The sequence below is a fragment of the Fusarium solani genome (assembly GCF_023522795.1).
Source record: "Fusarium solani strain SB1 chromosome Unknown bctg00000012, whole genome shotgun sequence".
Lineage (NCBI taxonomy): Eukaryota > Fungi > Ascomycota > Sordariomycetes > Hypocreales > Nectriaceae > Fusarium > Fusarium solani.
In genome coordinates, this window is record NW_027072146.1 from 507438 (window position 1) to 529763 (window position 22326).

The following is a 22326-nucleotide window of genomic DNA, read 5'->3' on the forward strand; positions in this document are numbered from 1 at the left end:
GTCATGCAGAAATGGAAAGACATCTCGTAGTACCTATATGTGTAGTTGCATTGATATATAGTTCAAGTTGGAATATCCAATATGCAAGGATGAAATAAAGATATACCAATATGTTCACAAGTCATGATGCAGAGCGGAAACCCTCACAGGCTTGAGCAAAAGTTTCGGTCTCGAGAGCAACTGCATGGATTTCGAGCATACCATCTACTTCAAACGCCAGAAGCCTAGATCAAGCAACTCCTATCAGAACCATCCTTTCCTTCCTTCAACTTCCACTGGTATACAACTGGCTGGGTACTGGTCTGAACCACCTCAAAGCATGGCCCGAGGCTGTTGGCACTCGGCTTAATCAGGGGTTTCCCTGTTCCAACAACTTCATACTCAGCCACGGCAGCCTGGCTGAGATACTCGTTGAGTAACGATCGGAGCTCAGCTTCAGAGCATCGGGATGGGATGCTGCGGCATGTCTCGATTAAGCTCAATGTGATGGTATCCAGGCTTTCGGTGCCGTTTGAGGTGGCTCGCATTTCTCCATCCACGTTGGTCAGGTAGATGAGGCCACGTCCATACGGAATTGTCTGGGCTTGAGGGATAATCCAAGACTGATCGTAGGCTTCTTTGTCGGAGATGTTGACGTAAGGGTTAATGTAATAGGTCTTGATCCTCTTGTTCATCTCTTGCAGGTAGACCTCAGCCGAGATTTGGCCGTTTCTCCAAAGCAGTCGCTGCGAGTAGTACTCCGCAGTCCCTTCAGCATATCGAGAAATAGCAGAGTCGTTTCCAGTACTGATGGAAGGCCAGTTGTGGGTGATTTCATGCGCGAGAAGAAATTTGAGTCCCTCTTCGGTAGTACTGCTCTCGTTGAACCAGCCAAAGGTGAAAGATCTTGTCAGCGCAGTGCCTCCGCTGCCGACGTTGTCATTGTGTCGAATAAAGACACGATATGGTTGAGTTCCAGGGTCTTTCCAGAATTCAGACGAGTAATTGAAGAATCTATCGATAAATGAGGCCGTCGTTTCGACATCGAATGGCGGATCTTGGAGCCAATACATTCCAAAGTTGGGGCTCAGTGGCTTCACGGCGCTTGATGACGAAGTACCCGGATAGGAAGAAACAGGGCCGACCATCCAGAAAGTGTAAAGAAAGGTTGAAGTCGTGCCATTGACTCTAACAGTTTCCGGACTTTCTCCCCAAGTCCATACCCCTTTGGACCCAGGGGGCGAGTGTTGAAGGTTCCATTTGAGGGAGAAATGGTACTCGGCAGTGTCATTGGGTGGCAGAGGTACAAGAGCCCATGCGGACCCAAGAAGGCCCTGTCCGTTTTGGCGAATGTCAAAAAGCGGCCCCATCTTGGTGTTCTCCTGAACTTGACGGGGTTTCGCTTCAAATTCGACAACGATCGGGCCCTTGGTGCCTCTCTCGGCTACCCAGAACCTGCTTGGCGTACCGTCAATTGCGCTACCATCCACCTGGCTAAGCTCCAGGGGACCATGAGAGTCGAATGCCTTGAGGGATTTCTTCGTGTACTGCGCTGACGGCTGTCCAGCCATGGTCAAAGGTAAAGCGACAAGCGTTTCGTTTTTCGCGACATGGCTATCCAAGACGACTTTCCCTCGGATAGTTGCGTTTTTGGTGTTGAGGAAAGGCGTCAAGGTGACGTTGATTGAGGGGAGCAACGACTTGGCTGGCGAGGGCACCTTGGCATCTGCAAGGACGACCAAGATGGCCTGGAAAGAGGCGAGCACTGCAGTCCTCCACAACATCGGGGGCAGTCAGGGTCAAAGATGAAGAGTAGAATGGTAATGGGAAGCCCCAGCAGAATTATAACGGGTCTGTTCGACCTTTTCTATTCTTCAGATATAGGTGATCAAGAGCTGGGAGTCGGTCTACCTCGTCCCGGATACATTGAGGACATTGAGCCGTGGTTCAACACACAGCCCTGACGAATACGATCTGCAACGACGGCTGTAAGACTCGCTCTTAGACCCAGGCAGATACGTAGTCCACAATCATAGCCATGCAAAAGGAAGATGCATGATTGGCAGACCTCGACTTGCCGAATACTGGTTGTCTTTGCGCGCAGTCGATTACCTTTTACGGCAAGTGGGAACGCCAAGACTGGACCAAACGGGCCGAAATCAAGGCTGTGACCCTGAAACATCACATAATGTTGATGGCCGGCGCTGAATATAGCGTGGTATTGATGCAAGATTATCCAAGCGTATGGAACATGGCTTGTTCCGTGACGTCGTAGCCCAGGAGCATGATCTGGATCTCGTCAGGGTTTGACCGAGACATGGAGAGCTCCTCACTAGCCTGTATGCCTGATTCAACATGGAGGACGAGCCTTCCACGAGAGGACTGCTCCCTAACCTTGCAAATAATATCTCTGATTATCCAAAATGGACACAAAGCACACCGGGAATCCGCCAGCAGTCCAAGACTTGGCAGCGAATTTTCCAGGCAGTCAAGGGTTTCAGGATCGGGGCCACAGAGCAAGATGACGTTGAGGACTATCCAAGCCAGTCCGACAGCGATGCCATCTTCTTGTAAAGATTCAGATAGCCCTGCCATTGTCTGTAATGCAAGGCATGTCCAACGGTCAGGCTGAACTTTGTGCCCAGGCTTACACGAGAGGATGTGTTCAAGCCTCTCAGTGGAAGCCAGAGCCTGAGCTGCCAAATAACGAAGATAGTTGCTTGCAGATCGGGGAGATTGGAAAACCAGAGGTCCGGACTGTATGGAACGAGGTAGCGATACCTGCGGCTGTTGGGGCGCCGATTTAGCCTTTACGGTTGGCATGTCTGAAACTTCTTGATGGTCATGCCATTGATCCAGTCTGGCCCGAACGATAGCGAGACCAACAATTGCGTCCTGTTCAGACATTGCTGCAAACGCTTCTTGCTTGGGCGCCTGATTCCCTATCAACTGAAGCTGACGCGACCAGCTGCAATAAGTCTTTGACGACACGTCTGTGCCGACCAAACGACAAAATATCAGTTGCATGCTGAGCTTGCGTGCAGTGCAAAAAAGGGCAAGCAATTTTGCCGATGAGTCTGCAGAGGAACTCAGTATATCCCACAGGGCATTCCTGACTCTCATTGGGAGCGGATGAGACATATCCTCCCACGGAGCGCACTGCAGAGAGTACCAGCACTTGATCGGGACCCAGGCACGTATCATGCGACAGCCGATTTCCAAAGAACCAAGTTGCTGGATACAGGTTTCCATCATGCTATGAGCTTGCTTGCAGTGAGTGATCCCGCCTAGAAACGACCCAAAGCTCATCTCAAGCATAGATAATAATGTAAGGATGGTGAGCAGAACAGCACCATTCGTGACACTGACATTGGACAGGTGGTTAGGCATACACTCGGCCATGGCTTTCAAGGCGCAGCTGTAAAGCTAGACTGCATCTTTGGGATAGTTAAGCTCTCTAGGATGATTGGCATTGTTCACAGCCGCAAAGGCGAGGAGAGCAAGCTTGAGTGCCGGGTGCGAGTAGCCGACGCCCTCCCAAATCTCTCGAAAAACAGGGGGGAGGTTGGCGGGGAAATCCTGGCTAGGCCAAGTGTCTCCAACGGTATCTCCGGATCTGCACGACGGTGGGCGAGTTTTGGGTGAAGATGCAAGGGCTGAGGAGTAGGTGTTTGACTCCGCCAGAGATTGGGCATTGTCAATGTCAGGGCGTAGGGATTTCTCTTGATGCTCGGGTGATGGTTCTCTAGCACAGGCCGCTACGCGTCTTTTCCGCTTCCTCAGGCGTTGGACTCTCCGCTGCACTGTACTCGTGTCATCGCGGAAGACAAAGGCGCTTGGATACCCTTCACAAGGTATCCCAAGCCGCCTGCACGTTTGGCAATGTGGCTTCGCCTCATTGCACTACATCCTAGTCAGTAATAGCATAGCGCATCAGTCGATACGCACCTTGATATGCCGCCTGCGACAGGTTACGCAGCCGGATCGAGAACGAGTGATGCACGGTTTTGGGTTCCCCATGAGGCATGTCGATTACCGTGGTAGGTTAAACTGGAGAGTTGCGGTTGAGGGAGAGGAATTGGGCAACTTGGACCTCGCTCTCAGATACTCAAATAGGAAGCTTCTCCGTTAGTTCGGTGCCCCCCGAGAGTCGCGGGTCCTTTGTCCAGGGGCGTTTATATCCCTATCCTTGATGGGGTCTACGGTTCCACCTATACTATCCTCTTTATGGAGATACAGACCGCGTTCCGCAACCCTGTCTGGGGAAGGCTAAGGGATGCGAAGGAGCATGGATATTCTCTAGGTTAGGTACAATGATAGACGCTCTCCTCAAAGCAAAGTCCGCTACATAGGTAGATCAGAAGCATTTGGCTGACCTTATCAAAAGTACCAGTATAGCCGATTAGATATCCAGTCACTCATCCTTAAGCGCATCGTACCAATAAGTACAAGATCAGTCCTTTGTACTCTTCCACATTTTATGCACATTATCTTTCAACATCCTCTCTGTTCGGGGCTCTCCACGAAGCACTGTAGGAGTTAGTCATGTTTCTCCTCAAGGTCCCTCGTCAATTAGTCTTTGTTATCACTGGAACAGCCCTTCTTCAACCAATATGTCATGCCAGTCCCGCAAAAAGCCCCAGCTCGTGGACCTTGGCAGCGTCTGGGGATCTAATCGGAGATGTGGTTCCCACAACTGACTCTCGCACGCGAGATGTATGGAAGATTACCAAGGCTGCCGATGTGAGCTTCTTCAACATGGAGGGCCAAATCTTTGACGACAACTCCTTTACTGGTTATCCTGCTTCTGAGAACGGAGGAGACAACAACTATGGGGGCATTGGAGGCGGTCCCTACTATCCACCCAACGAAACGGTTGCCCTTGCTTCTTATGGGTTCAACTTGGCCTCTCTTGCTAACAATCATGCCTGGGACTTTGGAGAAGCAGGCATGGTTGCAACTCACAAGAACCTCGCAAAGGCCGGCATCTTATTCGCCGGATCTGGGCTCTCGCTTGCCGATGCTCGAAGACCTGTTTACCTCGAAAAGGGCGGAAGACGCGTATCACTTGTTGCCGTTGCCGGCACACATACGCCTCAGTCGGTTGCCGGGCCCGGTGATCCTGACAAAAAGTTGCGGCCACGCCCTGGCGTCAGCGCCCTACGTGCAACTCCGGTGACGGTGCTGAACAATATCCAATTCGACATTATTCGAGATATTGCTCTAGCACAAGGACAACCCTTGACGGGCTATGAAACCGATATAACCTTGTATACTGGACAATCACCCATTTCTTGGTCTCACTGGAGGTTGGGTACGGAAGCTGAACCCTCCCTTACCTGGGATATCAACCCTGACGACTATGCCGGCATCGTGCAGTCCATCCGGACTGCCAAGGATCACTCTGATATCACTATCTTCTCACTGCACGCCCACGAAGCCGCATCAGGTGCTGATGAATCCTATATCCCACTCCAGCCCGCGTCGCGGGTACCGGCTACGTACACGCAGAACATTAGCCATGCCGCCATCAACGCCGGTGCTGACGTGGTGCTAGTTCATGGTCCTCATACCCTGCGTGGCATCGAGTTGTATAAATCTCGACCCATCTTTTACGGGCTAGGATCTCTGACATATAGCCTCGGGTTGAACTTCCGAGGCTACCGTCTTCCCGTCGAGTGGGACGACGGAATCATTTCCGAGGTCAAGTTTGAGAACAATCTACCTTCGGAGATTATCCTTCACCCGCTCGTCCATAACCAGTTGACAAATGATACGTCTTTACCGGACCGTGCAATGCCAAAAGCTGCACCCAAAGCTCAAGCTCAGCGTATCTTGAAGGACATTCAAACCTTATCCAAGGCTTTCAACACTACTGTTTTGATAAGGGAGAGCTTGGGTAACATCAAGATTCGAAAATGATAGCTCCATCACTTAGCTGAGCGCTTCAATAGAAATGCACATGGACCCAAATACTATCAAGAAGAGGCCACCACAGAGGAGCATGAACGGAATTCCCGCAATGATGATCGACGTGAGTGTGGGGTAGGCCAAGATTGCGGGGAAGTCGGAGGTCTGGGCTCGCCGGAATTTTACAACCGTCTGATAGGCCTAGATCGGCATCTAGAGATAGATAAACGCTCACACGCGGAAAATTGAAGGCAAAAGAGGGCACGGAGAATTACCTGTCGGCACAAACTCTAGGGAATGCGCAATATAAAGATGTATCGATACCCGTCTTGGCTTTGCTATCGCTGTGTCAGGCCCAGAGCAACACCTCTCTTCTTCAAATGTCGAACCCGAACGAAATCACGACCAGTGATAAGCTGGCAAAGAATGATTTAGAGGGCCTGAACAAGGTGGATTCCCTTGTCAAGATATCGCCAGCCAACACTGTTGCTCACGATGCCGTGTTTGGTACGATTACCGAGGACGGGCCCAACTATCGTAATGTATGCACAATTTCTTCAACTCTCTCATCCAAGGATTGACACGCTTCACCCAGGTTGGATGGATCGGAACCTCGGTCTTGATGATGAAGACCCAGATCGGTCTCGGTGTCCTATCAATCCCGTCCGCCTTCAACGTCCTCGGTCTCATCCCTGGTGTGTTATGCTTACTTGCAATTGCCATTGTCACCACCTGGTCGAACCACATGGTTGGTGTCTTCAAGCTTAAACACCCCGAGGTTTACGGAATCGATGATGCGAGTAGGATCATGTTTGGCGTTGTCGGACGAGAGATTCTGTCAGCCGGATTCAGTCTCTGTGGGTGACCAAGGTGGCATCTTCCTTGGCGAGTACTGATCCTTACTCTTACAGACTTGATCTTTGCAGCTGGTTCCGGTATGCTTGGCATCTCGATTGGTTTCAATGCCATTTCAACCCACGGAACTTGTACAGCCGTCTTCGTCGCAGTTGCTGCCGTCGGAGTCATGGGCCTTGCAAGCATTAGGACTCTTGATCGTCTGAGCTGGATTGCATGGGTCGGTTTGATTTCACTTCTCGTTTCCAGTAAGTGCCTGCTTACAACACCCTTATTACATACTAGTTCTTACCAGTAGTAGTCTTTATGGTGACCATTGGTGTTGGCGTCCAAGATCACCCCGATGCTGCTCCTCCAGGCCCATGGTCTTCGGACTACAAGCTAGTTGGTAACCCCAGCTTTACAGCAGCCGCCTCGGCGATTTCCATGTTCGTTTTATCCTACGCCGGCACGCCCTTCTTCTTTCCGATCGTGTCCGAAATGCGCGACCCTCGACATTATACAAAGGCGTTAGTCCTATGCCAAATCGTTGTGACCATCACATATGTCACAATTGGAATTGTCGTGTACTACTATTGCGGGTCTTATGTAGCATCCCCTGCTCTTGGATCCGCAGGTAGGCTCATAAAGAAGATTGCGTACGGCATCGCGCTCCCAGGGTTGTTTGCTAGCTCAACCCTTGCTATTCATGTGAGTGCTTCCAGAGCCTTGACACCCTTTGACTAACCATGATACAGCTAGTGAGCAAGCACTTTTTCGTGCGGCTTCTACGAGGCTCTCAGCACCTTGTTGCCAACACCGTCACTCATTGGGGCACCTGGATTGGGTGCATTTTTGGCTGCGCCACCATCTCTTACTGTATCGCGAGCGGAATCCCCGTGTTTGGTCCCCTCATCGGTTTCATTGGAGCCCTGTTGGGTACACTGCAGTGCTTCCAGCCCATGGGCTGCATGTGGCTATATGATAACTGGGCTACGGGCAAGCAAGAAGGCCGTTCGGTGCGATGGACCCTGATGGTGTGCTGGAGCCTTTTCGTTATTGTATCTGGCACCTTCTTGATGATCGCCGGTACATACGGTTCCGTCCTGGAAATTATTGGCGCCCTCAAGGCCGATGGTGCATCCGGTTCTTGGTCTTGCGTTGACAACTCTAATTCTGTGTAAACTGTGGCACAGTGGGTGTCTCCAATGCTCCAAGCACTACTCCCTAGGTAGACTCCTCTTGATAAACATCATACTTGTACTTGCTGCCGACATGACTGCCATCAAGAGACCGTTTCCCTTTTCCGTGAACCTGTTCCCTTGTAGTCAACTCCTCCGTGCTTGGTTCTGGATACAGCCCCCGTCTACGCAGCTCTGGTACGAGCAGCTCGACCACATCCTCAAAGCTCCCCGGAGTCACCACAGCAACAAGGTTGAAACCATCCACGTCGGCCTCATTAATCCAACGCTCCATCTCATCGGCAACTGTTTGAGGACTACCGACTGCGAATGGAGCGAGGCCGCCGATGGATGCAAACTCTGCCACTCGCCTAGCTGTCCAGGCTTCCCCGTCGGCAGAGGTGACGAAGGAATCCAGATGAGTTCTTATCACGGCTTGACCAGCATCGGCAGCACTCAACTCGTGATCTAGAGGGACTTTGGAGAGGTCGATGCCCGTGACTCCACTGACCTGAACGAGTCCACCAATGACGCTTGCGTATTTCTTGTGTTCCTCCAGCTTCGCCTGGGCTTCCTCGTCCGTTTTACCGAGTATAGGGCAGAAGCTGATGAAGACTTTGAAAGCTCGAGGGTCTCTTCCCTTTTCAGCCAATGCAGTCCGAAGCTGAGCCACCTTGGGGCCCGTCTGTGAAGGAGTTGTTCCTCCAACAAAAGCTGCCTCGGCGTGGGTCGAGGCAAAGTTGACGCCGGCTCCAGAAGTGCCCGCCTGGAAGAGAAATGGGGTACGCTGGGGCGATGGCGGTACAATGTGTTTACTGGTGACCTTGAAGAATCTGCCTTCGTGCTTGATGGTACGTACACGGTCTGGATTGGCGTATACATCATTTTCAGCATCCTCAACAACGGCGTCGTCGGCCCAGGAGCCTTCCCAAAGCCTGCGAGATGGTCAGCCAACGTTTCATTCCCTTTGTTGTCATTAAGGTTCTATACTTGTAGAGTACTCGGAGGTACTCATCAGACCTCTCATAGCGCAAATCATGTTCGAATGCCTCATCAAGGCCAATAGCTTGGAAGGCGGACTTCTTCCATCCAGTGACAATATTCCAGCCAAAACGGCCGTTTGTGATGTGATCAAGAGTTGAAAACCGCCTTGCTAGAAGAAAGGGCGGCTCATGAGACGTTGAGCTTGTGATGGCAAAGTTCAACCTTTTCGTAACAGCTGCCATTGCAGCAATTGGCTACAAAACATTAGTACCAAGTTCAAGAGGAGAACGTATTCTGGCTTACGATAGAGGGATCTAATGCAGGATACTGAGTTGCCCGTCTGATTGTCTCATCTATACTTCCACCGTAGGTATCGTATCCGCCTAGAAACGGTAAGCATCTCAAGACCTTACAAGTATCTGGACGACACGGGGTAGCTACCAAGAGTGTCTGCCAAGAAGAGAGCAAAGAAGCCCCCCTTCTCCAGGAGTTTGGCGTATTCAACCCAAAATGAAATGTCAAACTTTTGCAGACCCTTATCGGCAGGATTCTAGTTCTGAAATTAGAGCACTGGTCGGATAAACCCTTGAACGTTGTGCGCGGCTACCTTCCATTGACCTGGGGATAACATCCCCGGCCCGAAAAAGTCGAACGCATTCAAAAGAATGGTTCTTCCCTCTCCGGTTGGCCTTTTCTGGTCTTCAGTTGTAGACGACATTTTGCGAGGTGATTAACATTGGTCAATGCTAAGCTCTTTGCAAAGCTTTGGCATGCTTTCCCTGGCCTGATATAGATAAGGATATCTTGCACCTCTGGTCCAGTTGATATCAGATGGCGTAATTCAGGATGGGGATCATGAAATCGCCAAGATCAATCCCACCAACAAGGTCCACTTCCATCAGTCATCGAGTAGTAAAGGACACCTCAGGCCATGTGTGGGACGTATTTCCACTTGCCGTCTTTTATTGCCGGCGGAGTCCTTCGCTGCATCGTTGGACGAGATCGAAGAATGAGGCAAAGGACGCCACTCTTGTGCAATAGCCCCGGCTCCCAATATTTTGATACCCATTTTAAGCGATGTTTCTACGAAGAGACTATAATGTGGGATAGACAGCTTACAAAGCGTGAGAGCGGTGTCGGAGCTGTTCCGCCACAACGCGTGCGATCTCATCTGGTTCCGCAGAAGATGGGCCGCTGGGGCACGATGCGGTTCGGTAGGGTTCATACTTCCTAAGTCGGATCACTGTATCCTTATCATGCCATGACCGAGATTGCCAAGAAATTCTCCGCAATGCAGGCTATGGTTTGCGTGATCGATAGTGGTTCTCAGGGGACACATTATAAGCTATTAGTATTTCCTGCTTACCGCCGAATCTCAAATCTATCCGTGAGATTTTCAAGTTTATTTTCATACATCGTCTTTTGAGAGCGTCAGCTGTCAACCATGGCTTTCGCCAAAGACACGCCGTCTGAGACGGTTGAGCCTGCGGCTAACACCCCCAGTCAGCATGAGTTCGGGAATCTGTCTGACGAGCATGAGAATCTTTGGATCAGGTTCATGACTTTTGTCGGATGGTATTCTCGTGAGATGCCTAGCTCTGAGAAACTGGTCGTCTTGAAACTTGATCTGAGTATTCTTGTCTTTGGGTGCCTGTCCTTCTTTACCAAATATCTCGACCAACAATCCCTCACCAACGCTTTTGTCAGGCAAGTCACTCATATGCCTTACAAGGCTCATACTAACCTTCTTCGTCAGTGGCATGAGAGAGGAGATTGGCCTGTGGGGAAATGAACTCAACTACATCACCGCCACCTTCTGGGCCTCATATTGCGGTGCCATGATTCCAGCTTGCTATCTCATGACCAGATATCCAGCCAACATTGTCCTCCCCTCCCTTGAGCTTGGATGGGGGTTGGCAACTTTTGGACTAGCCTGGGTCAAGAATGTGGAGGCCATCTACGCCATGAGATTCTTTGTTGGCCTTTTCGAATGTTGCTCTTTCACCGGTACCATCTACATCATTGGCTCATGGTATAAACCCAATGAAGTTGCTCGGAGAATTGCTCTTTTCTTCATTGCTAGTCCGGGTGGTACCATGTTTGCTGGATATCTTCAGGCAGCTGCCTACAAGAACCTGAATGGAGTCCATGGCCTCTCTGGCTGGAGGTGAGGCTTGAAGTACATTACACGCTATGATTTACTAATATTTCCTCTTCACAGATGGCTATTTATCATTGATGGAATCATTACGATTGGCATTGCCTTCATGTGAGTACCTTTTTCCACTCCCCAACACAGCGGCTGACCCATTACTTAGTGGCTATATAGTCTTCCCAGACGTTCCCTCTCGCAAGAAGCCCTTGGCGCTCTCTCGAGCTGAGCATGCCCTGGCACAGAAGCGAATTGAAGGGTTGACTGCGCCTCCTCAACTTCAACTATCCACAACCATCTTCAGACGTGTCCTGGGTCGCTGGCACTTTTACGCCTTTGTTATCCTCTGGACCATCCTGGACTTGAACATTCTGCCAGGTGGTCAGCCCTTCTCTCTATATCTGAGAGCCAACCCAGACCGTTACTCTATCGTCCAAGTCAACACCTTGCCGACAGTTACTGCAGCCATTATGATTGTTAGCGCACTCACAGCCGGAGTTGCTGCAGACAGACTGGGGAATTTCTGGATCCCAGCTACCATCACGACCGTTCCTGTTCTAATTGGAATGATCCTATTGAACGTGTGGGACGTCGGCGAGAAGGGTCGACTGGCCGCCTTTATGCTCCAAGGCTTTATGGCCCGTAAGTACAATTCCAAGTCCATCAGCCAACACCTTCTAATTCCATCAACAGCAATGTCCCCGATGTCAATGGGCTGGGCAACAGTCATCATGGCAAACGACGCTGAAGAGAGAGCTGTCGTGACAGCAAGCATGAACGCAATTGGTCAGGGCATCATGGCGGGCGCACAAGTCGGCCTCTTCCCAGCCACAGGCGCACCGAGGTGGATTGTTGGGTTCAAGAGTAGTCTTGGAACGACTGTTGTGCAGTTGGCTGTCATATACACCATCCTATATCTTAGTCGACGGGATGCCAACAGGCAAGCAGTGACGGCTGATCTTGAGGCGGAGTTTAGTGAGACCCAAGACGACGGGAGAGAAAAGGCACAGGGTTAGGACTAGCGGGAGCGAGACAAGGTTATCATTACTAGTTATGCTCTATGCAAAGACAATCTTCTTCCCCACATATTCATCTGAGCTACCTAAGACCGCACTGCATTCAACCAAGGATGTCGCAAGAGATCCATTGCCGAAGGGCGCTCTTCAGGGCGGATCTTCATCATCAGCTCTAGAAACGAGGAAAAGTCTGCTTTCATCTCCAGGCTCAGACCAGGCAGGTACTCCTCCGATTCCAGACCAGGCCCTTCATAGGGTTCTGCATCCTTGACACGTCCCTCTTCGTCAAACAGGTCACGAACAACATCTTGATCTCCCTTCTCAAGAAGTGCCTTAGGGAAGGGTCCGAAGAGATCAACAATCTCAGTCAAGTGCTCCTTGAGCTCGTAGTGTCCGTCCGGGGGAACTCTGCCATCGAACATTCGAACAGCGCGAAAGACCTCGATAAGGACAGCGCCCAAGTTCCACCAATCAGTAGAGGCACTCCAGGGAGCCCCGATAAGGACCTCAGGAGACCGAAGGGCCACTGGTTGGATTGTCTCACAGAGATGCTTCGTAGTCCAGCTAGAGACTCCCCAGTCACCCAGTGCAATGTCGAACTGATCTACACGAGTGTTCTCGGTATCGAAGTAGTACCCACGGAGAGGCTGCGAAGGTATTGGGCAGTATTGAATCTCCTCTTGGTATTGCTCTGGAATGGGGACTTCCTTCAGATAGCCAGACTCGATCAGCGAGTGATCACGAAACTTGACAAAGATGTTATCCGGTTTGATGTCTATTAGATGGTCAGTCTGAGACAGAGGATAGGCTTAGTAGACTGAGGAACATACCTGTATGGATAACGTCGTGTTCGTGGGCAAAGTCAAGCGCCAGCACCAGCTGAATCGCGAACCTGTGCATGATTGAAGGTGGGATCATGTGCTCAGAGAACCAGACGCCAAAGCTGCGAAGTGTCTCGCCCATGAGTTCAAAGACAAGGCATGTGTGGGTGCCATTTGGGCCCTGATGCTCAAAATCATCAACAAGGTGACAAACGTAGTTGTAGCCCAACTGGTCGCGATCCCCGTCTCGAAGATGGGTGAGAATCTCCTTCTCAAAGGTGTCATATCCTTGGCCGTAGCATACAGAACTCAGCACCTTCAATGCCCGAAAAACGCTTGGCCCGTCGCCGCTGGAGCTAGGTGTTAGCTAAGAATAAGGGCGAAAAGTAGAAGCTCACTCACCTTGCTTGGAGGTCCTTAACCAGCCAGACTGTGGAATACTGGCCGTAGCCAATCTTGTTAAGGACCTTGTATCTGTTGTTAAAGATGTCGCCGATATACACTGGATGGAAGCCGCCAAGTCGGTATGCGGCCTTTCCCTCTTCAATACCTTTAGAGACGGTATCATGCTGAACGGCCCGGTCTTCAACACCTCCCAAGACCATGTCAGACTGAGTGCCCTGCTCTTCAACATCTTCAGAGATGGTGTCAAGCTGAGTGGCCTGGTCGGGTTGCTGATTGGGGACCCGGTCTGCCTGGTCCGTAGGCAGGGTTGGGAATGGTAGCAGTTTCGCGAAGAAGTTACCCATCTTCGGTAATTTTGCTTGGTCTGTAGAAACCTTGTGACAGTAGATGGCTTTTTGTGTTGGGAGGGGAAGATGAAGGGCTCTTTGTTTATATATTCAGTTGAGTGGACGGGCCTGCCTCAGGCATGAGTACCTCAGGCGGCCACAATCATCTTGGCACCCTTGTGGTTGGAGGCTATGACGAACCCAATTAAGTCACGCATAAAGATGCTCAAAAGAGCCTTTGTTCTTCTTCAGAGGGGCACGAGCCCAATCAACTATTTGTGGTAACTGAGCCGCCCACATGGAGACTGTAAGCTAGCCAGTCAGGGAATAGCCCTGTTGTGACAAGCCTACTTGAAGCTTGGCTGCAAGTAGGAATCCAACAAAGGAGCTAACAACTCTAACAGAAGCATCCTAACGTCATGCGATTCTCTTTGTACCTGAGCGCTGGCGTAGACCAAAAACTTTAGGACTGCAGTTTTCATGCCCCGGTCATCAGAATCCACGCGCTGGCTGCTTTCACTTTCAGTTGTCGCTTTGTCGTGAAGCCATATGCCCCGAAAATAGCCACTGATGCCAACGTTTTGAGCTTACCGATTGACGTCTCCAGAAGAATCTATTCGCCACGGTAACAAAGAACACAGTTAATGTAGGTGTTAATTCCAATGATTTGGAGCCACCCCAAGACGTCGGGCGGTCTTTGGACAAAAATGCTTTGAAGATGAAAGAAGTATTCACACCTCCAATGGGTGCAGAACGAGGATTATAAGAGATGCCAGACGGATCTTGTCAAAGGTAATGTTCAGACAGATCATCATCACAATACACTTGATTCATAACACGGAGAATTCATATCACCATGGGCATCAATAGCACCGACTACATCGCTTTCACAAACGAAGCGGCCAGAACATCTGAAGCGGAACAAGCCGTGGTCACGTATACCCAACAGGATACGAGGAACTTCGGCTCTGCAACGGTTCTCTGCACTCCGGCCAAATAGTGAGTACATTTCAGATACCTTCCCGTCAAGCCTTCTTCTAACAAGTTAATAGTGGCAAGAAAAGCTGGCACAAGGGAGGGACCAACCCAAATGCACGGGAGCACATCACAGTCGCGTTCCAAGGTCCAACCGGGAAACACATCACCACCCTCCACATTGACAGAAGGGGAATGAGGGTGTGATATATGATTGGCGGTTAACTGTTTAACTGCAACCCTTCCCGAAAATTAGCTTCAGCAAAGGCCACGAGTGTAGCCCGCACTTTGTTTCCCCTTGGAGTAAGTTGTCTGAGTTGGCGCGTTTCTCATATAAGTCTTGTTTTCGAAGTCGAGCAATTCTTTTTGTACTGTATAGATCGTTATGTTCATTTTCTGGAGGTTTTAGAATGTCATTTTCTCAAAGAAATAAAATATCACCCATTGTGGCACAGATTTTAACCCATGCGCTACTGCGACCTCTGATCGATTGCCTCGCCCCCGATATCCACGCTACATGAATCTCTCACTCGCCAAAGGCACCCTCAATGAATGTCCCATGAGGACCAAGACTATACACCTGGGGCATATCAGCCCGAGCAATCTCAGTAAACGAGTGACCATCCAGAACAACTAGAATACTGTGTGTTCCTTCTTTGTTGATCACGATAGTCAAAACAACCCCGTCATCTTCCTCGGTAGCGCCAGGCCTCTCAATGAAGATGGGTTCAGATGGACAACTGTCACCATTAGGAGGCTGCCAACGCTTGTAGGTTCCAGTCTGCCAGTCAAACTTGGCCAGGCTGCCGAAAAAGGCACCCTGGACAACCTTCAAGCCGTTTCCAAGGCGACCTATGGGGACGGAGGTTCCTGGAGCCGCGCCACCATTCCCAGCTGTGGAGTAGACATAGCGATACCCTGGCTGCATGGAGACTCTCTTTGAGATCCGTGGCAACTCGGATGCGACACCAGGAATGGCAGCTGCCACAATGACACGGCCAGGCTTCTCAATGTCTGCCAAGTTGACGGCCTCAAGCTCGTACCTAACAAGAGTGCCATCTTGATAAGGGCGTGCAGGATCGACAACGTTGCTCAAGCCGTACTCTCGGAAAGGGATATAGTTTCCCGGGTAGCTGCAAACATCAACGTGGATGTTTGTGTCTCCGGACTTTTCATCCACAAAGTCATACGCATTGACGGAGTGAAAGAACATGAAACCGTCGGCAGAGTGATAGGTGGCAATGCTGCCGTGTTGTTATTAGCCTACAACTACGAGAAGGCCAGTGTGGGAGACCAATATTAAGAAAAGAAGATACGTACTGTTTCCCGCTCATCTTCTCGAGGACAAATATTTGTGTAGGAGAGTCGGGCTCGTACTCAAGCATCTCCATCACCGGCTTCTTCACGTCGCTAACGTCCATATGAATAGGCTATAGCAATATTAGTATCAACATCTTCATAGCTGATGTAGGTAGGTTACTTACGTTGCGAATAAAGGCGACAAATTTGTCAGTCATAGCCAGAGAGTGGATGTAGCAAGGTTCACAGGGGAGAGGCGTCTTCCAAAGCAAAGAAGCCGGATTGGATCGATAGTCGAGGGCAAAGATCGACAAAACATTCGTAACTGGGTCAATGATATAGTTGAATGTCATGCCTCTCTTGCGGTCCTTGCAAGGGTGGGCACAAACACCGTAGCCAGCAAGCTCAGGGTCAATTTGAGCGTAGGTGAGCATTCTCTTGGGCTCCAGTGTCTTGGCATTGCATACTTGCAGCATGTTGAAGTCGGTATGAACAAGGATCTATCCATGGTTAATATATGCAACTGGTATTGTAGGCAGTCACTTACTTCCTGCTTCTCAGGGGTCTGAGCTGGTGTTCCTCTGTCATGAGGGTTCTGGCGATCGGGAATATGCATTCCCCTCCTCGGAACAACATTGATGTTGACCTCGTCCGGGAGAAGGTGTCCTTGGGGGAGATACAAGGATTGCTATAAAGGTCAGTAACAGTTATTCCAAATCCTGAGTAAGCTCCAGGTATACTCACCTGCGCACCCAGAAGTGCAGAACACGGATCTTGGGCGTCGATCAAAGGCGTATTGGCGTTGAGGCCAAACATTGTGGTCGTCAGGAAACCATCCCGAGCTGCCTTTCGCACAACACCTTCAGCAGTGTGACGACTGCTATAATAGACTTGCCCATTGCTCATCCTGAACTTGTGCAAGATGGCAAGCCCGTCGAAAAAGTGCTGAAGCACAGCATTGGGCTTGGAACCGTCCTCTGAGAGAGGGACTGTGAAACGACCACTTCCCATTCTGTGAGGACAATGTCAGTATATATGCCAACATTGTTATTAGCAATACTTACCTGATCAGTGTGCCATCCAGCCATTTAGGCCAGTGGCCGATAATTGGACATTTGACTTCTTCCGTAGTCTCGGGAGTATTTCCAAGGTATGGAGGCACATACTTGAGATCTTTCTCAGGTACAAAGTACTTGTTGTAACCAATCTCGACGGCGGCCATTTTCGATGTTGGGGACAAGAGAACCAATTGCTAAAGTGACTATGCTGATTTGCTGTTTAATTATGTTATATTCCGAGTGTCTTTGATCTCTTAAGTAATAAGTAATACCTTCTTTTCGGTTGGCCCGGAAAGAAGCAATTGGATATCCCGCTAGCCAGATCATCTTGATCTTGTTTGCGGGGTAATGCAGGAAAGTCGGGCTACCCCAGACCGAGGGATCCGGGGTAAATCAGGGAGTCTGGGGTAGTTGAGCGAGCTCCGGGGCAAAGACGGACGCCGCCCGAGCCGAATAAAACATACAAAGCGCCGTGATACGCAACAACGGGGAGCGCCTGAAATAACCATTGAAAGTACACCTCTACCATACCAGAGAATCTCGTTTTCTCATCATAACACCATAGAATCATCACCATGTCCCCATACGTACGTTACACATCCTACCCGAGTCTCGTCATTCGTGCTCACGATCAATAGAACTGGCCCCTTTGGTGGCGCCTCGTGGTCCTTTTCAACGTTAGCTTCTACAACCTTCTCGGCAATGCTTGGTCCGCCGGCATATCACCCGTTTTCGAGTTGATCATCAGGGAGTTCCACTGCTCCCAGTCGCAAGCTTCAGATTTGACTACTTTTTCCCTCTTGATGTTGGGAATATCGGTATGTTTGGCCCCCGTTCACGCATGCCAGCTCCTTGTTGAGTTGTCCAGTGGCTGACGCGTTTGTTTAGAATGTGTTCGCCCTCCCCTTGGTCGCTCTTTTCGGAAAACGATACACGATCCTCGCATCATTGACCCTTTTCATTGTTTTCAATATCTGGTCCGGCGAGGCTTCCGACTATGAATCTCTGAAAATTTCCCGTATCCTTGGGGGCCTTGCCGGTGGCTTGGTTGAAGCCCTTGGCCCGACCATAGTGCACGAGACTTTCAGAGATCATCAGCTGGCTCGAGCCATGGCGGTCTATGTCGGTTCTCTCGCGGCTGGGTCTGCGTTTGGGCCTATTTTCTCCGGTATCGTCGCCCAACACCAAGGAAGCTGGAGATGGTATCTGAGGATCCTCTCTATTATTACAAGCCTCAACCTACTGGCTTCGATTCTCATGCTTCCCGAAACTACCCACAAGCCAGAGCCGACGAACGACTCTGGATCGGACTCTGGAGCGTCCGATCCGAAGGCGACAAGCTCTACCGTCGAGAATGCCCAAGCAACACTACCACCGCCATCGCCCGAGCCTACTGTCTCATCTCGAGCCGAGTGGATATCGCTATCCTTTACAAAGAGACCCATGCCATTGGAATGGAACAGAGCTCTCCCAGCTTTCTTCGAACCACTACAGATGCTGATTGTGCCTCAAGTTCTCGTCACCGTCTACGTCTTTGGACTTACCATTGGCTGGACAGTGATTATCTCGATCCTTTTAGGTATGACATATGCCCAGCCACCATTGCTGTGGGGTCCGCAGTCAATCGGCCTCCTCAACGTTGCACCTCTGCTGGGTCTCCTTATTGGACTTCCATTTGGCGGCTACCTTTCGGACCTTTTGTATATACGATCTGCGAAAGACGGCAGGGGCCCTAGCCCGGCAAGCCGACTTCCGGTTGCTCTTCTCGGCATGCTCATCAGTCCTTCAGGCTGCTTGGTTCTCGGCTACGGTCTCAAACACCCTGACACCTGGATCCAAGTGTGTGTAGGATGGGGTATGCTTGCCTTTGGATTAACAGCCTCAGCAAACGTCCTGCTTGCTTACGCTGTTAATACCATCCCAGCACGCGCCGGAGACATCGGAGTCCTTGTCAACGTCTTGAAGAATACGGTCGGGTTCGGAGTATCGTACGCTTCGCTTCCTTGGATGCACGGAGTCGGTCCTGTCAAACAGTTTGCTACAATGGCAGCACTCCTCTGGGCAGGATATCTCATGGTTTTCCCAGTTTGGTGGCATAGCAAGACTCTCTTTAAGAGATCATACACCAACTCTCTGGCTTGATAGTATAGCTGGTCACCCGCATCATTTAGTTCGTAGATAACTAGAAATCTTAACAAGTTTCCTTCTATATATAGTATTTATTACTACTACATGCAGACCATTCCCTAACATATTACGAAATAGGGCAAATAGAACTATGCGCTGTGTTTTCTCTCAAAATAGTCTCCCGTGTAATGCAAATATTAACTCATCTTATTCCCTTTCTTAGGTACTTGTAATCATAAGCAATCACTACTTTTATTTAAGCTTATGAGCTTATGACATGGGACGAAGATGAGGCAGCCGAAATGTTCAAGCCATTTTTCCGCTTGGACGCCCAGTCTGGCCCCTCCCTACTAAGCGGCCTGGATCGACAGCCTTGTGCCAGGTCTACAAAGAAGGCAAGGGTGGAGATAATCCTTCCCCTGTGGCACTGAGTACAAAGATCCCCGCTACAAGTCGCTGTCCTCAGACCAGTTCAAGCGCGAGGGCAGCGGCATGTGCTCCTCGGCAACGAGATTTGGTATGACTATCTGGACATCCGTGAGCAGGGAGGGTTCGGCCGGTGTTGCAAGAAGCTTTGGGGCTCTAATGACTCTTGTGTTACTGTTGTTGACTACACCCTGTAGTAGAATTGCTTCTGGATCATATCTTTCTATTTCTTTTCTTATTCTATTAGAGAGCTTTTATCTCACGTACTCGAGAGCATACCAGATAGTTTATAAAAATAATATATATGACGAGTGAAGGCTGAACACTCTGCGGGCAAGCAGCCGGGCCCTAGCCTAATGAAGCTGCACAACTGACTTGCAGCTAGGGAGAATGTTAAGCCAATTTACAATAAACTGGTGTTTGACCCTCAAGGCCTTGGTAAGGACCGTAAAGTCGGGGAATCATCGGTTTGGACGGCCCGTTCATCTACCGAGTGCGAGTGCCGAAACTCTATTCTCTTAGCATCCGGAAACACCCCCGTTCATCTTCTCGGCGATCGGGTTTATCGTCCTCCGTCTTGTTGTAAATCCGGTCTGGCCTTATACAGCGTTTTTGGCAAAGTTGTAAATCCGATTGAGAGTTTTGTATCAATATTCCCGAAGCACTTTCTTCATGTAGGTATTCATAGTACCGTCTTCCAATACCAAATACGTATATCTAGTGAGGCCGTGGAAACATCGTGCTGGATTCATTCATAGACTATCAAGAACTTGCAGTCAATACCACACCTCTTCTCTTTCTCCTCTCCCCTACGCCTATTATCGGAATCCTCGCTCAAATGCCTACTGTACTTCCCAAAGACACTGACGGTCGGCCTTTTGTGGCTTGCATCATCGATGGCCAGCCCCTCGCCAGGTCTCACCAACCATACATTCCGATACTCTCTTCCCAGAAACAGGAAACCGTTCACTTCAGCCAGTCTGTCGATGCCAGCACCGCTGTTTTGGCTGTTGAGTCCTCATGGAAAGCTTTCCAGGCTTACCGGAAGACTCCCACTGACGAGAGACGCCGCTTGTTGACCAAGGCTGCAGAGCTCTTTGACAACGGAATTAGCGATGCAATGCACCGCCAGATGACCGAGACCAGTTGTAACGAGGACTGGGCAAAGATGAATGCTGGTAGCATGTCTGTTATTTGTCAAGAGCTGGCCGCTGCCTTGGAAGATCTCTCGGATCCGGCTCACGATGAACGGAGCATCGTGGTGAGAGAGCCGATCGGACCGGTTCTATCCATCATTCCGTGTGTCAATTCCAAAGCATCTTTACTTCCATACACTCGCTAACTTTTTGTTCTGTAGGTGGAACGGCGCGCTTCTGCTTGCTGTCCGCGCCGTGGCGACCGCCCTGGCTGCTGGCTGCACGGTCATTCTCAAGGCTTCTGAGATGTGCCCCTGGACACATCAGTTCGTGGCAGAAACCTTTCTCGAAGCCGGATTTCCAAAGGGCTCTGTCAACCTCATTGTGTCATCACGTGGAACAGCAGCAGAAATCACCGAGACCGTCATCTCGCATCCTCACCTGCGCAAGATTGAGTTCATCGGAAGTCCAGTGGTGGGTAAGGCTATTGGAGCCATGGCAGCAAAATATCTGAAGCCTACGATCATGGAACTTGGGGACCAAAGTCCTCTTATCGTCCTTGAAGACGCCGACTTGTCCAAGGCAGCCCAAGCTTGTGCCCAGGGAGCAACGTTGCTTCATGGCCAGGTATGTTTCTCGACGGAACGAATCATTATTATTTCCTCTGTCAAAGACAAGTTCTATTCTCTACTCACTGAGGCCATCGATGCGTTACCCTCGGCTGGTTTTGCAGTTTCCAATACCTTTGCCGATAAAGCATATGTGGCAGTCCAAGATGCACTGTCACGGGGGGCTAGAGTTGTCGCCGGCAGCTCCCAGAGGCTTGGTCCGGCATCAATGACATCTTCCATCTTGGCAGATGTGCCACGGGGATCAATCTTGTCAAGCCAGGAGGGTTTCGCACCTACCGCCTTTGTTGTTGAAGTCGAGAACGATGAAGAAGCTATTGCCGAAGCAAACTCGCGAGAGGGAGGCATGTCAGCAGCGATTTTTACGAGCAACCGAGAACGAGCCATTGCCCTGGCCAAAGAGCTAGAATTCGGAATGGTCCAGATCAACGACATGACCTTGGCTATTAAACGTAGGTCCAGGGTATTCCTATTGATGCTCGGGTTACTGATGTCATGCTTCTTGCAGCAATTATCAAGGGGCCCGCAACTTGTACCAAGGGTAGTGGATGGGGCTGTGCTGGTGGGAAATATGGAATCGAAGAGTTTATTCACTACAAGGCTATCACTTTTGGAGGTTAGAGTTCGATAAAGAAGAGGGAGAGGCCAACATCAGTCGCATTGGTTACCTAGCTTAGTGGTTCAAGAAAAAAACGGCACACTTCACACTTCGCAAGTACTCTACCTTTTTAATCCGCAGAACCACAGCATAAAAGGCTTATGATTATAAATCTAAGATCATACATAGACTTTAGAGTATAGTTTATTTATTTATTTATTTATTTTAATTTCTTTTGCGTCCCTATAGCCCGCAAAGGTCTCGTTGCTAGCCTATAGTATGCCATTTTTTTCTTAGTCCGGGTGCTAGCTAAGAAAGAGACTCAAGGTGACACGTCGACTCAGCCAGCCCTGTCAAATGTCTGCCACGTGAAACAAACAAGTTCTGAGTCTGGCGCGAAGAAAACTTAGCCAACCACAAGAAACAGTAAGCAATCCACAGTAACATGTCCGAAATTACTGTGGATTCTG

The 22326-nt window shown here is 50.0% G+C and overlaps 10 protein-coding genes across 10 annotated transcripts; 5 read left to right on the forward strand and 5 right to left on the reverse strand.

The window, feature by feature from the left end:
* Positions 1-224: 224 nt before the first annotated feature.
* On the reverse strand, positions 225-1763 carry MRS44_016165 (uncharacterized protein; the record flags this gene model as incomplete). The annotated part of the gene is made up of 1 exon (XM_046271713.2): positions 225-1763. One exon carries the CDS (start codon positions 1761-1763, stop codon positions 225-227), a length of 1539 nt encoding a protein of 512 aa, XP_046125185.2.
* Positions 1764-2211: 448 nt separating this feature from the next.
* Positions 2212-2886, reverse strand: MRS44_016166 (uncharacterized protein; the record flags this gene model as incomplete). The annotated part of the gene is made up of 1 exon (XM_065617913.1): positions 2212-2886. The coding sequence occupies one exon, from the start codon at positions 2884-2886 to the stop codon at positions 2212-2214; it is 675 nt and encodes a 224-aa protein (XP_065473985.1).
* Positions 2887-4524: 1638 nt separating this feature from the next.
* Positions 4525-7907, forward strand: MRS44_016167 (uncharacterized protein; the record flags this gene model as incomplete). The annotated part of the gene is made up of 7 exons (XM_046273163.2): positions 4525-5878; positions 5934-6013; positions 6243-6431; positions 6485-6746; positions 6801-6992; positions 7046-7434; positions 7482-7907. 7 exons carry the CDS (start codon positions 4525-4527, stop codon positions 7905-7907), a joined length of 2892 nt encoding a protein of 963 aa, XP_046125182.2.
* A 43-nt stretch (positions 7908-7950) lies between these two features.
* MRS44_016168 (uncharacterized protein) lies at positions 7951-9606 on the reverse strand (the record flags this gene model as incomplete). The annotated part of the gene is made up of 5 exons (XM_046271722.2): positions 7951-8839; positions 8895-9142; positions 9192-9271; positions 9330-9438; positions 9496-9606. The coding sequence occupies 5 exons, from the start codon at positions 9604-9606 to the stop codon at positions 7951-7953; spliced, it is 1437 nt and encodes a 478-aa protein (XP_046125181.2).
* A 726-nt stretch (positions 9607-10332) lies between these two features.
* MRS44_016169 (uncharacterized protein) lies at positions 10333-12056 on the forward strand (the record flags this gene model as incomplete). Its single annotated transcript, XM_065617914.1, has 5 exons — positions 10333-10535; positions 10645-11055; positions 11110-11157; positions 11207-11682; positions 11734-12056. The coding sequence occupies 5 exons, from the start codon at positions 10333-10335 to the stop codon at positions 12054-12056; spliced, it is 1461 nt and encodes a 486-aa protein (XP_065473986.1).
* An 86-nt stretch (positions 12057-12142) lies between these two features.
* On the reverse strand, positions 12143-13626 carry MRS44_016170 (uncharacterized protein; the record flags this gene model as incomplete). The annotated part of the gene is made up of 3 exons (XM_065617915.1): positions 12143-12831; positions 12887-13227; positions 13280-13626. 3 exons carry the CDS (start codon positions 13624-13626, stop codon positions 12143-12145), a joined length of 1377 nt encoding a protein of 458 aa, XP_065473987.1.
* An 838-nt stretch (positions 13627-14464) lies between these two features.
* On the forward strand, positions 14465-14790 carry MRS44_016171 (uncharacterized protein; the record flags this gene model as incomplete). The annotated part of the gene is made up of 2 exons (XM_065617916.1): positions 14465-14607; positions 14661-14790. 2 exons carry the CDS (start codon positions 14465-14467, stop codon positions 14788-14790), a joined length of 273 nt encoding a protein of 90 aa, XP_065473988.1.
* A 319-nt stretch (positions 14791-15109) lies between these two features.
* Positions 15110-17104, reverse strand: MRS44_016172 (uncharacterized protein; the record flags this gene model as incomplete). The annotated part of the gene is made up of 6 exons (XM_046282808.2): positions 15110-15827; positions 15904-16013; positions 16068-16382; positions 16430-16570; positions 16627-16894; positions 16947-17104. The coding sequence occupies 6 exons, from the start codon at positions 17102-17104 to the stop codon at positions 15110-15112; spliced, it is 1710 nt and encodes a 569-aa protein (XP_046125178.2).
* A 411-nt stretch (positions 17105-17515) lies between these two features.
* Positions 17516-19082, forward strand: MRS44_016173 (uncharacterized protein; the record flags this gene model as incomplete). Its single annotated transcript, XM_046282807.2, has 3 exons — positions 17516-17527; positions 17579-17758; positions 17829-19082. 3 exons carry the CDS (start codon positions 17516-17518, stop codon positions 19080-19082), a joined length of 1446 nt encoding a protein of 481 aa, XP_046125177.2.
* Positions 19083-20331: 1249 nt separating this feature from the next.
* On the forward strand, positions 20332-21879 carry MRS44_016174 (uncharacterized protein; the record flags this gene model as incomplete). The annotated part of the gene is made up of 3 exons (XM_046279081.2): positions 20332-20792; positions 20851-21710; positions 21767-21879. 3 exons carry the CDS (start codon positions 20332-20334, stop codon positions 21877-21879), a joined length of 1434 nt encoding a protein of 477 aa, XP_046125176.2.
* Positions 21880-22326: the final 447 nt, after the last annotated feature.